Source organism: Bubalus kerabau, chromosome 15 (assembly GCF_029407905.1).
Source record: "Bubalus kerabau isolate K-KA32 ecotype Philippines breed swamp buffalo chromosome 15, PCC_UOA_SB_1v2, whole genome shotgun sequence".
NCBI classification, from domain to species: Eukaryota; Metazoa; Chordata; class Mammalia; order Artiodactyla; family Bovidae; genus Bubalus; species Bubalus kerabau.
Window position 1 is genome coordinate 25,651,567 of NC_073638.1, and position 12,647 is coordinate 25,664,213.

Below are 12,647 nucleotides of genomic sequence, written 5' to 3' on the forward strand. Positions count from 1 at the left end.
CGGAATAGAGCTGCACATTATAAAATTCATTGAAAAAGGGATGTTCATTGTGGCTTTTTGTCTTGGTTAAGTGCCTAGGGATAGGAGAGGGGGAAAACAAAATGCTGCTCGATATGGATTTTCTTTTACATACCAGTCCGTTCCCAAAAGGCCCCCATATTGCAATGGTTCTATCAAAGGTTAAAATAAAGACAAGAAAAATAAACACGCTTTCAAATAACAAAGAGTTGACACTTTTTCCCCTTAAATAAATCAGCGTTAAGTTTTCCACATAATGTAACAATAGTAAAAATGCACCTTGCAAAATCCAAAATTACTCACTGAAAATGTTATATAATATATATTTATATATATATAGATCTATCTTTTTTTTTTTTTTTTTGATGCCATCTTTCCATAGGGACTGTATTCTGGAGTCTGGAGCCTTACCAAAGCACATGGTAAGAGTTTAGTTTTCGTCCGTTAGGACTACTTCTAGATTTCCTAGACGTTTCAATGAAAATCCCATTTCTTTAAAAAAATGTCAATGGTAACTGGACTCCTCTTCCTTTTCCCGAGGCTCCCCATCTAAGATATGTTCAAGGTAACTTATTTTAGTAGCTATGCACTATGGCTGCCATCATGCGAGGATCAGTAATTTTTTGGCAGATGGTTCTTAAGGCTGAGGAAAGAGGCCAAGGCTAGTGTATGAAAGGTAAAAAGATAAAAACACTCACATCTGAGTTTTGATTAAGTAACTGAAAATCCCCTACATGCTGTTTTTCCACCTCTGCTCTGACCTTTCGAGAACTGAGATGGGCGGCGGGCCGGCCTGAGAACAATACCGACCCTTCTTTTGTACCTCCTGCCTTTGTCAAGCCAAATCGTAAGGAATGAAAGTTTCACACGGATTCGAGTTGGAAATCCCAGCATGCCAATATCTGTAATATACAGTACATGCAGGCCACATCCCACTGCCTTCCTAACTAAGCACAAAGGAAAAAAAAAAAAAGAAAGAAAAAAAAAAAACCAAAAAAACCTGTCCCATTCAGTCATTCACACATCACATGGACTTGCTTTCTCCTACAAATTAGTGAGAAGTAAGGCCGATTGGGAAAGGTGGATGGAATCATTTGGAACAGAAATAACCAGAGCAGAACTATCTTTCCCCCCTCCCTACTTCCCCTCCTGTGGCAACTCAAATTCGTCCACTTATATAAAAGGAACAGACCTCACCTGTCAGGTCTGTTTAGGGCACTGAAAAAGGAGGAGCCCTTTCTGCCCCAAACCTTTCTGGACAGCGTGGGGTATTATCTATAGTGAGCCGTCTACAGATACAGAATTAAAGACAGTTTCAATCTCATTGTGACACACCTCACTTGCAGATAACCCTGTACAGTGATGTAGTTCCACAGCAAACAGAACAGTTTCTGAATCACAGTCTAAGTTTCTAGTCTTCACTGCTCTAAAGTATTTGAAACATGGGCAGCAGCAAAGAGTTCTCATGGTTTGTTCACCCAAATCTTTACGACAACAGAGAAGAATGCATTATGGATACACTAAATTCTGAACTATGAAATCTAAACTGTGCTGGTTCTCCTTTTATGAAACTGAATTTTGAACAGAAAGCTTCAAAAATAAACAAAGGAAAGGAACAACAATAACAAAATAAGGAGGGTCAAAAGGTTCTAAGGAATCCCAGCAGGCAAATTCCAAAACGGGAGATTTTTTTGGGGAAAAAAAAAAATCCAAAATTTTTTGGGGAAAAATAAATTCACACAAAGGAGGGAGGGAAAAGAAAAATAGGAACGCAACCAACAAACGAAAAACAAGGCACAGAATTTTCTGCAATCTATCCAAACTAAATCCAAGCGTCCAAGTATGACTTGGTAAGAAGAAATAAAAATTGAAAAACCAAACAATCAGAAAAAGAGGTGTCAAACAGCAGAGTGTACTTTTCAAAGAACATTTCTTTTCATTTTTTTTTTTAACACAGCAAATCCCAAGCCTTCCCAGTCTCACACCTTTCCACCCATTCATAAAAAAACACACGAATTTCTCGCAAGTTCCGATATCACTGTCTCTTTATCATCTAAATAGGGCCAGTTGGACACCTCATTGAAATAAAAGGGCTGATCTAGATGAAGTACTCTTTCTTTTCTTCAGAGTTGTTCTGTCCTCCTTCTGCATTGATTATAGCTGTGTCTGCGTCTGCTGCGTCATCGGCTCCTTTGGCTTCATGAGTGAAGTATGTACCTGAAAGATGAAGGGGTAAAGCACCGTGACTGTCTGATGGCCGCTGTGTAAAGTGGTACAGAGATGGCAACTTGCTTTATGGCCATCATCAGCCGAAGTGGTGTGCAGGCAGCAGAGGGGAAAAAACAATTGGAAGAAGAGAGCGAGGTGGGTGAGACAAATGGGGATCCGGGGGTTCCAAAGGCACCACTCCAACTGAACCGCTGCGATATAATTCAGCAAATGAGACATTAGAGCCGTGATTATGACCAGAGGATGTCAGCAGAAGAAGACGTGAGTGGGAGCTAAAAATGCAGGAAGCTGGAGAGCTGCTGACAGTAAACGCCCAGGACCAATGGCCAGATATGTGCACGTACATGGTTAAAGACCAAAGCAAGGAAGAGCAATTAGCCAATAAATGAATTAGGGCCCTGCTGATTTTCTACCGTCATCTCACACGGTTTATTTGAACCCTCGCCTCCTGTCTTCAGGAAGCACTGGCGCCTGTCCATGAGTGAGCATGTGCTTGAACCCGCACAAGTAGGTTTGATTTTTCTTCTGCCTCCCATTGCAGAGTGGGGTTCCAGATCAAGAAAGAATTTGATGTTGTATCAGCTGGAAGCAAGGCATGGGATCTGCCTTAAGAAACAAGTGATTCTTGCTTCTGATGTCACTCTAGCCGGGACCCAGATTCATGGATTTGCTAATTGGCACAGCCACTTTATAATGACAATAGACAGAACATTAACGGAGTTGGTGACACTCTTTATCAGCAAGTCCCAACGGTTTACGTGGAGAAAGACAAGGGTTGCACCTCTGTATGAAATACAGGTAGAGCTGGCACTGCCCATGATAATCAAATCACCCTCCTCCCGTTAGGTATCGTGCTCGCAAAGATTCTTAAGTAAGAAAAGGCTGTTGAACTTTCACGTTTTCAGAGTGACAAATCCAAGAAGGCAGGCATTCGGATGGTTCTCCCATGTCCCTCTTTCCTCTGTAGAGTACACCCTCCTCCCAGCAACTCGCAGTATTGTGCAGACTTCAGCCCTGCTCTCTCGCCTGACCTTCCTGGCTCTATCAAGCTTAACACCAAGAGGCTGGGAGTTCTCTGCCAAACAGACTGCCTCTTGGGAGTGGGCAGAGTGTATACAGAGCCCTGGGCGTGGGCAGAAGGACCCCCAGTACGGAGGGCCCCGAACTGTTTTACATTCGAGATGGGCACTTTGGATTCTAAAGGTGATTTTGGTCAAGCACCTTGGACCTCCACTGCTGTGCTCAGGGGACCCACCCTGAACCCAAGGTCTACCATCCAGCAGTCTGCCAGCACCTCGAGTTTATACTACAGGAAAGGCCCGGAAGCCCACTGCACAGTGCTTGAGAAAAATACCCGAGAAAGACCAGGGCCAAAAAAGAAAAGGAAGAATAAATTACCGAGAGGGAGAAGAGGCTCAGAGCAGCGTGGGGTAGAGAGGAGCACTCGCAAAGATGATTGCCCATCCAGACTGCACAGTTGATAAGTGTGATGATTAATGGCAATTTAAATCAATTGCACTGATAATTTTAAAAATACATATTTATGTGGCTTTTAAGGCACATCAAACCAAGGAAGTATTCCAGCCGCTGTGACCAGCTTACCCAGCGTTGGGGGCCGGGGCACAGGGCTAGCCCACATGTTTCCCACAAAGAGGAAGGTCACGGGGGTTCTTTTCCCTGTTTATCATTTTGGGGTTCATGCCACACCTCACACATCAGCCCCTTAGACTTTTTACTCTATCCCTGATGATGGATTGTAGAATAACAAACCTATAAAGCTTTTTATTTAGAAAAAAATCCAAATCAAGGAGTGCTACTCAACAACTCTCAGAGTCCTTCCTAATCAGCGGCTGCTAAGATTTTTGTTTTTTTTCTTTCCCAGTTCCAAGAATCAAAGAGGCTGTGTGGCCCCAGAAACCAAACTGCCTATTTAAGGACAAGCTTGCCAAGTCCCACAGAGGCAGCGGCCATGGTGACACGAGGCCTCCTGGCTGCCCAAGCTTACAGGAGGCCCCCTGGCTTACCTTTATGTCTGGCAAAATAGCGCCCCAGAATGATGAGCAAACACAGCATGGCAAACACCACCACAGCCACGACGCCGCCAATCACGGCGTGATCCACCGCCCTGATCGCGCCTTCTTCACCTGCTCGAGAATCTGTTGAGATCAGAAGAGGAATAGGGATGTAGAGTCTATTAGGAGACACCAGAAACCCTGGAGACACTGCCTCCAGGATCAGAGGTCACCTTCTTTCTTAATGGAGGAGTCAGGATAGTCGAGATGGATCGAGTGCCACCGAGGGGACCTGTCCAGTGCTGAATTGACCTGTTCTCCCCTCAAGGCAATTTCATTCTAAGCGGCATCGGATGCTAACACGTGTGAACACGCTTAGGGAGCAGAGAGAGAAGAAACAGAGTCTGTCCAATCCTGGCCTGGTCTTGGCGTTCACCCTCTCTGCAACCACCTGCAGATCCTATGCAGGAGGCTGACCTAACTATTTAAGGGAGCTCGGAAAGGTACCTTCAGGCAGTAACAGGAGCTGTGGAAGGGTGGCTGGAGCATCTTTCTAGAGATGCCCCGCAACTTATTCCCCACTAGGCATTTGCATGGGAAAAGCAAGGAGCTCAAAAGCCCCAGCTGCCTAGAGATAAAACAAGGATTAGGGGACTAGAGACAAGTGACATGCCTGCTACATTTAGGATGTACGAGGGAGTAAGCCTCTGTCTAAAAACCTAAAAACCTATTTCAAAAAAAGACAGCAAGGAATAATTGTCCATTGCCACAGACGGTTTTTCTTTTATTTATTTAACACTCCACGATGCAATTAATTTTCCTTTATAAGCATCACTCCCTTGGGGATGTCTTCTTTCGACTGAGGAACGACATGTTTGGCTGGGGAACAACTCCAAAATGAACCCCGAATGAGCTATGGCCATGCAGAATGGATGTATGGCAGTGTAAACAATTTTAATTTAGGAATGTGGCTACATCACCCCTTGCTGAAATTCTAATGGCACCCGAGATTTATAATGTAGTAAAAAACAATTATTCTCCCGTTGATTAATACATTAACATTTTCGAGTGGAAGCTAAACCATTGTCTTTTTTTTTATTGAGTCAAGTACGACACCTCCATTAAAATGATTTACTAGCTGTACCTTACAATTTAAGCACAGCAGCAACAGAAACGGTAAAAATCTTTTAACTTTACATGATTTGTGAAGTCATATGTGAAGGATTTACCATTTAAATCTTTCAGTACAAGAAGCACATGGCCTATAAATCTGTCCCCGTAGCAGTTGCTGGACGCCTAAGAGAAATGCATTTCACCAGGAAGACGGAGAGTGCAAATTCGAGTCAATTTTTAAGAAAGATTTATCTCTGTCTCTCTCCAAAGAACAGAGCAAATCTCTGAAGCCTCCACCTCTAATAATATTTGAAGTTTATCGATCAAGTGTACAGATCCGTGACAGCTAAAGGTAATGGTGCTCTTTTGAGCCGAAACCTGATACAACGCTTTCAGCAGGAGGGCATGATTTACACTTTCTATCGATATTTCCAATTCTGCTCTGAGATTAAGTACTGAAGGATGTGGGGAAATAACTCGTGACTGAGGGTTCCATGAAAAGTGTTTTAATTAAAAGAGTTTAAATTTAAAAATGGAGTATTTAAAGTGTTTCATTAAGTTACCATTGGAAGGATGACCAAAAAAAAAAAAAAAAAAATTCCCCACTCCAAACCCAAATAGAAATGTGGATGGAATCGGAGGCAGCAGCGGGTCGCCCAGGACAACAGGATGATGGGAATTTAATTGGAGAATGGAGATGGGTTGGAGGCAGAGTGCACTGCAGCCAATTAGCCAGATCTGTGACGCACGGGCCCCTCCAGCCACACGTCTAATAAGCTCGCCTTGAAATGTGGCAGAGAGGAGTCTCCCCTTGCATCCCAAAGTGCTGCCTACTGCAGGGGCAGCAGCCTCCGTGTCTTGAAAGTCATCTCAACAAGGCAGAACTCAGCTACGGAAACTTTTTTTCTTTTCTTCTTTTAAGACAACAGGGCTTGTTGAAGGGGCGCGCTCCCAGGAGGACGTACCACGACACATGGTACCTGCTGGAGGGTAATGCTTTACACACCAGAGACTCTCACCCCAACTGCACAGGATCAAAATTGCTCACAGGGAGACCAAAGTCATGGATAAGCCAGAAAGCTGTGCTTCCCTTAGGGAGCTGTCAAAACAGGGGCTCTTGTGGGAATGAGAATTAACTCCTCTCCAATGGCCACAAGCTTCAGACCTATTGAAATATGAGGCTCTTTCAACTAACTCCCTGTGTCTTAGAATGGGGTAAGAAAAACAAAGTGATTCCAGCTACTGAGCAGCGGGGAAAGCTGGGTTTGAGAGGTGAGAGGTGAAGAGAGGTCCGGTCCCAGGAAGATGGAGCAGAGAGAAGCTGCCCCTTCTGGACTTAACCCACTGGGGGAAGCACTTTTGTGCTCTCTGTTCCAAGACTGCCTCCTCCATGCCGAGGCGCAGGACCATCCTAGAAGCCTAGGGAAAGAAAGCCAGAGAAAGAGAAGTGGGGAGGGAGGGAAGAGAGATGAAGAAGGAGGGGGAAGCTCTGATAAGAGAAAACCAACCAACCAACATCATAGGGTTTGTAGCTATGGGATTAATTTCTCCAGCCAAAAATCATTCATTTGACCTTTGCTTTCCAGGAACTCAGAGCTGAAGAGGCTCATTTCTCCTTGTCCTGTGCCCACATTAAATACCTGGGTTCTAGTTATCTTTCCCATCCTCAGGGACATACATATTTTATAGATACTTATTTATATGGGTAATCTCTCCAGCTATCTTCCGATACTCACTTTGATCAGAAAGTTTACTACCACCACTTAATCACTGAGACATCTCTCCTGCCTTCAATTATTGTGGACGGACACAGAAGGTAAGTGGTGTTGAATGTACAGGGAACAGAGTGGGCTGCAGCTCTGCCCCACCTCTTTCCATCCCTGGCCTGCCCCGGAGTTTACTGCGGGAGGCCCTGATACAGTCCTGGCCGTCCTCCAGCGTCTGGTGTGGCCTGGCATCCTCTATGAAGAGTGGCGCTGTCTCCAGACTTGTCTCATTCCTTTCTGTGTGTCCACGTGTGGGCTGAGTGGGGAGTTTTTCTAGTGTCGTTGATTGGTCCAAGGTGGTAACTCAGTTAGTAAAGAATCTGCCTGCAATACAGGAGACCCTGCTTCCATTCCTGGGTCAGGAGGATTCACTGGAGAAGGGACAGGCTACCCACTCCAGTATTCTCGCCTGGAGAATTCCATGGACAGAGGAGCCTGGCAGGTTATAGTTCATGGGATCGCAAACAGTCAAACGTGACTGAGCGACTTCCACTTTTTGGGTGGGGGGCCCAGGTGAAGGCTGGTTCCCTACCCCTGGATGCAGTGGGCTGGTGCCTCACTCACAGTCCTAAGCAGTTACACAGGACGCTATACAGACAGGAGCCAGGCTTCGGGAGTAGAGTGCAAACTGGAGCCCAGAACAGTACCGCCAACCAATAGCAGCATAGGTTCCCACAAGGTCCACTGGCCAAGTGACCTTCCTTGTCCTGCTCACAACTGTTCCTTGAGCAATTACCTCACAGAGAACACTGTGGAAATGCCCCTGCCTTTCACCATCGCCCACACATCCTGCTCCTTGAGGGGTTCAGAGCCTTTCCCTAGAGTCCCATCAGCTTCCCTGGGGAACATCCTCTCCAGATTTCAGGCTCGCTTTTCAAATCAGGCAGAGAAGGAAACTGACAGATTCTACAGCCGCCCTCACTTCTACACTGTTGTTGTTCAGTCACTAAGTCGTATCTGACTCTTTGTGACCCCCACAGACTGTAGCCTGTCAGGATCCTCTGTCCATGGGATTTCCCAGGCAAGAACACTGGAGGGGGTTGCTATTTCCTTCTCCAGGGAATCTTCCCGACCCAGGGATCGAACGCATGTCCCATGCATTGGCAGGGGGATTCTTTATCGCTGAGCCACCAAGGAAGCCCTAGCTTCTACATTACCTAATGTATAATATAGCTAGCTGCTGGGAAATTGCTGTATAGCACAGGGAGCTCAACCCAGTGCTGTGATGATCTAGACGGGTGGGGAGTGGGTGAGAGGAAGGCTCAAGAGGGAGGGAAATATATGTATATTTATGGCTGATCCACATTGTTGTACTGCAGAAACCAACACAACACTGTAAAGCAATCATCCTCCAATTAAAAATTTAAAAATTACTTATTAAAAAAAGTATGTGGGCATTAAAGCACTAGTAAAGCATTAAAGTGCATTAAAGCACTGATCCTCAGGCAGTGGGCAGCTCTTGGTTTAGAAGGGGGTGTTTTCCTATCTTTAAGAGACATGATTGTCCCTCTCAGTACGGGTGTAAGTGTTCACTTCTGCTGAGAGTTCCTCATCCATCACTTCTCACGGGACTTCAGGTAACTCAGGCCCCGTCCTTCCGTGAGCCGGATTTTCAGGGGCACTATGGAGCTGTTGGGAAGTGTCAACTCAGAGATGGGGCACAATCCTTCCCGCATCGTCCCGTGCTGCAAGCCCTGCAGGTGCTCAGCGTGACATGAGACTCTAAGGACAGATCAATCATGGACTGTTTAGTATTCGTGAGTTAGCTCTTCTTTGGGCCAAAAGCTGGGACAACTTGACTCCAGGTGAGGGCTTACGAGCAGCTTACAGAATACTAAGTTGGCTACCACTGCTTGTTTCAACTACCCGGTCACAGTTTCAACTACCAGGGGTTCCCATCAGCATCTTAGAAACTGCAAGGACAAAAAATTTCAAAGACTGTCCCAAGAGTGATGCCCGGACCTGCTCAGTTTTCTTTACTTTGGGCTGGGCGACCTGGCTCGATCCTTTTCTCATGGGCAGTGTGCAGGGGGTAAATTCTAAAGGCACTCGTTCCCTAGGCCCTACAAGAAAAGTGACTGCTAGGGAACTTTGGTCTCCTTCTCTCTCTGGGGCCCTCCCCTTTCTCTACTTGCTCTTATTCCCCAAATGTCTTGCCAGGGTCTCCTGAGCGCCGGGCTCTGGCAGTCACACCGCCTGTGTTAAAACAGGGTGCTTTAACAGATCCCCGTTTCTATGGCTACTTTACCACCTGGCATGGGACGCCTGACATCAACTGCTGTGTGAATGCCTTAATCATGGATCTGTGAAAAGCCTAGAAGCCTCCGCTGCCAGAGGCAGAGATCCATGGATAGCCACGGAATGGCCAGGATGTCCTAGACAAGCTCCTGGCAGACAGGGACCTTGGCAGGGGGGTCGCTGAGCCAAGAGCCCAGTGCAGCTGCAGCCGCAAGCTTCGGCCCAGGCCACGCGGACAGGACACTAAGCTTGTCACCTTGGAGGGGCCCAAGTGCGATATAGTCATACAGTTCAAACACACGGACCACCACCCTACCTTGGCTTCCTTCACATTTCACCCCTCCCTTGGCCTTGGCTAGAAGGCATACTCAAAAACTTGGGGAGAGCTATTACTCCCCTTAAATGCGCATACTATTTTTTAACAAAGGTTATAAACTACCCGAGGTCTCATCTTTAAAATTAATACCAAAGACATGGGGGAGGTTCTAAGGAGATGGGTCTTCCAACCTGTATTTATTGGACTATCCTATATTTAACCTTCTGCCATTTCTCGATGAATGACTGTTGCCTGTTGACCTTCGGGAAAAGTGAAACTGTTGACTTTTCACAACAGTTCTGTCTGTCACTCGCTTTCGTTCTATTCTTTTTTCCTGGGCTGAGATCTGATTGGACAAGTGAGTTTAATTAGAAACTTCGAGAAGCAGTGTTCATAGCGGAAATGCTGCCCCCTGGGCTACAGGGATTACTCGATCTCAGAGGATGCTTAATGACTATGACGTCATTTGCTACTTTTTACCAGAAAGAAAGAAAAAGCTTGGCAGTGGATTTTTCATATCCGGGATGAAACCAGAATCTGACCTCAAAGATAAAACCAGTCCCCAAACCTGGCACCATCTGAGAACTGCAGCTTCTCATTCTCATCACCTATTGTAGCTCCCATCACGACAACAAAAATAAGTGTGCATTTTAAAAAGCACAACTTTATTACTGAAGGGGAACAAACTGAATGGCATGCACTGACAAAATGCCACATTATTTGCTAATCCTAATATGTTATTCTTCTTTAAGATTTGCTTTTCTCAGCACCAATTCAATTATAGATGCTACAAATCCTTCTGACATTTAATTCCCTCTTGTCAGAGAGTAGTAAATGTACACAGTACATGCACAGCTTTCCCATTAAGATGTTAATACATATTGGAGCACACCGGCCTCCATGCAGCATAACCTTTCTTTTCTGTCTTCTGAGAGAGTGGAAGGGAAGGAATAAATGTAAGGCAAGAAAATCATGAAGGTTCTCAAACAGCATCCCAGGCATCTAAGACTATCCCTCGGCTGCATCTCATTCTAGCAATGTAGCTCCAGCTATGCTAACATTTCAAAAGAACTATGTTAAGCTACTTAAAGAAAAACTGCAGCCATCATCACCACATCATCCTGCCGCCCAGAGCTCCGTAGGCATTCACTGACCTCAGAAGCACTGCTCACGGGCTCTGGTTGTATAATGATCAGGACCCGTGCTCTTAGGCAGTTACTGTCTATTTTTTCCTCCAGAAAGAGGCCCGAACAGCAGATGCCAGAAGAGGTAGGAGCTCACCTCCTGTGTGGCCTGCTGGAAAGGGCACTGGACTTGCCCACAGCCTTCTAGCCCAGGCTAGAAGCTGGGCTTCGCTGCTTTTCTGTGTGACTTCAGGCAGGTCAATGAGCCACTCTCAGCCACTGAGCAGAGACATACAATTCAGAGGACTGTTTTGAGGAGCCAGTGTGTTGCTGAATATGAAGGGGCCTCTCTGGGCTGGGGCTTGGCATGTCATAGCCACTCAACAGGTGTCTGTCAAATTGAAATCCACTGTCATAAAGCCCAAGGCAGGCTTTATTCCAGTTCTAATCACTGATTCCAGGCAAATACTACAGCACTTTGGAGTAAGGGTTATACTGCACACAGTGCTGTTCTCAGAGGCTAAGATGCCCCAGAGACATTAGCTGACGTGAAATCACCAAGCCCCTTCTTTTCATTTATGCAGAAGGGCACACAGTGTGACTGGTGGTCCGGGGTGGTGGTCAAGGCTGTGGGCCTGCCGAAGGCCACCCCGTCCAAGTCCTAACTCAGGTCTACCATTTAAGCATCAGGATATTAAGCTCTTGTTGTCAGCTAAGCATGAGAACAAGATTTTTTTTTTCCCAAATGCTGATTTCTCTCCCTTCTCAAGTGACTTGATTTTGTTAATTTAACCAACAGTGGAAATGACTTGATGCAATAGGATGCAAACGCTCCCAAGGCATTAAGCATCACCAGAGACCACAAGGCACACTCCTGAGTCCTCTCTACTCATCTAATGATGAGGGCTTAGAAGTGTGCTTGCCCTTTCCATTTTAAGCAACAGGAAGGCACTGACGATGAGACTGGAGTTTCCCTTAAAGGAGCAGACATCTGATAAAGAGGGCAAACTTGTGAAGTATTTCCAAACATACATTTCCCACTCGAATCTCTCTCTGGAGAAAGATGCGTCAGTGGACCTCAGGCATTTGGGGGTGTGAGGATGGATTAATGAATATGGTGAAGTCACCCCAAAGCAGTGTCCAACCTGTAGAACTGGAATTCACATTTTGTGTTGGAGCCCGCCAACTTATCAATTTGGAAGGAAAAGTTCCTATTTGATGGTCTCCTTCCTCCCCATGGGGGAAACAGTAGCATGTTGGATTATGGGAAGATCAGCAACATCACGAAATTCAAACTCATGTTGTGGTAAAGTCATGGCCAAGCTGGCACAGACCCAGTATGATATGCCAGTCTACTGCCTTGTATTAAATGGAATTTTGAAATAAGGGAATCTACATGTTTTAATCCTCTGCAACCCAACACCTTCCCATGGCATTTAAGGACCGGCTCAGGGGGCAATCCATCCCACAATTTAGGAGATCAATGGGATAATGGTACTGAAAGCAACTTAGCAGAGTTTAAGGTCGCCACTGGATGGGAAAGAGCTTGATTCAATGCTGGAAGAGATCTTTCCTGGTTGTCAGCAATATGCCTGATGGGCTCCGGAGAAACCAACTTCCTCTGCCTCTTTCTTTCCAAGCACAGACTGAATCAAAAAAGGCCAAAGAGGAAAGGATTCTCAAGATCCCAGAACAAAGGGAAGTGTGGATTTCACAGGGGAAGGATAGTCACTTTTTAAACCAAAGTCTGTATTCTAAAAAGGCAGGAAATTCTATGTTTAAATTCTGATTCTGTCTCTTGAGTAAATCATTTAATCTCAGGAGCCCCAGC

General features: G+C 45.7%; 1 protein-coding gene across 5 annotated transcripts in view; it reads right to left on the minus strand.

Moving 5' to 3' along the window:
- Positions 1–1,947: 1,947 nt before the first annotated feature.
- Positions 1,948–12,647, minus strand: part of CADM1 (cell adhesion molecule 1) — a 261,293-nt gene continuing 250,593 nt past the window's right edge. For all 5 annotated transcript variants that reach the window (XM_055548137.1, XM_055548143.1, XM_055548139.1 and 2 more), the window contains 2 exons: positions 4,272–4,403; positions 1,948–2,235 (listed from right to left, as the gene is read on the minus strand). In XM_055548137.1, coding sequence (XP_055404112.1) covers positions 2,117–2,235; positions 4,272–4,403 — 251 coding nt within the window. In that variant the 3' untranslated portion in view covers positions 1,948–2,116. The remainder of the gene's footprint in view (positions 2,236–4,271; positions 4,404–12,647) is intronic.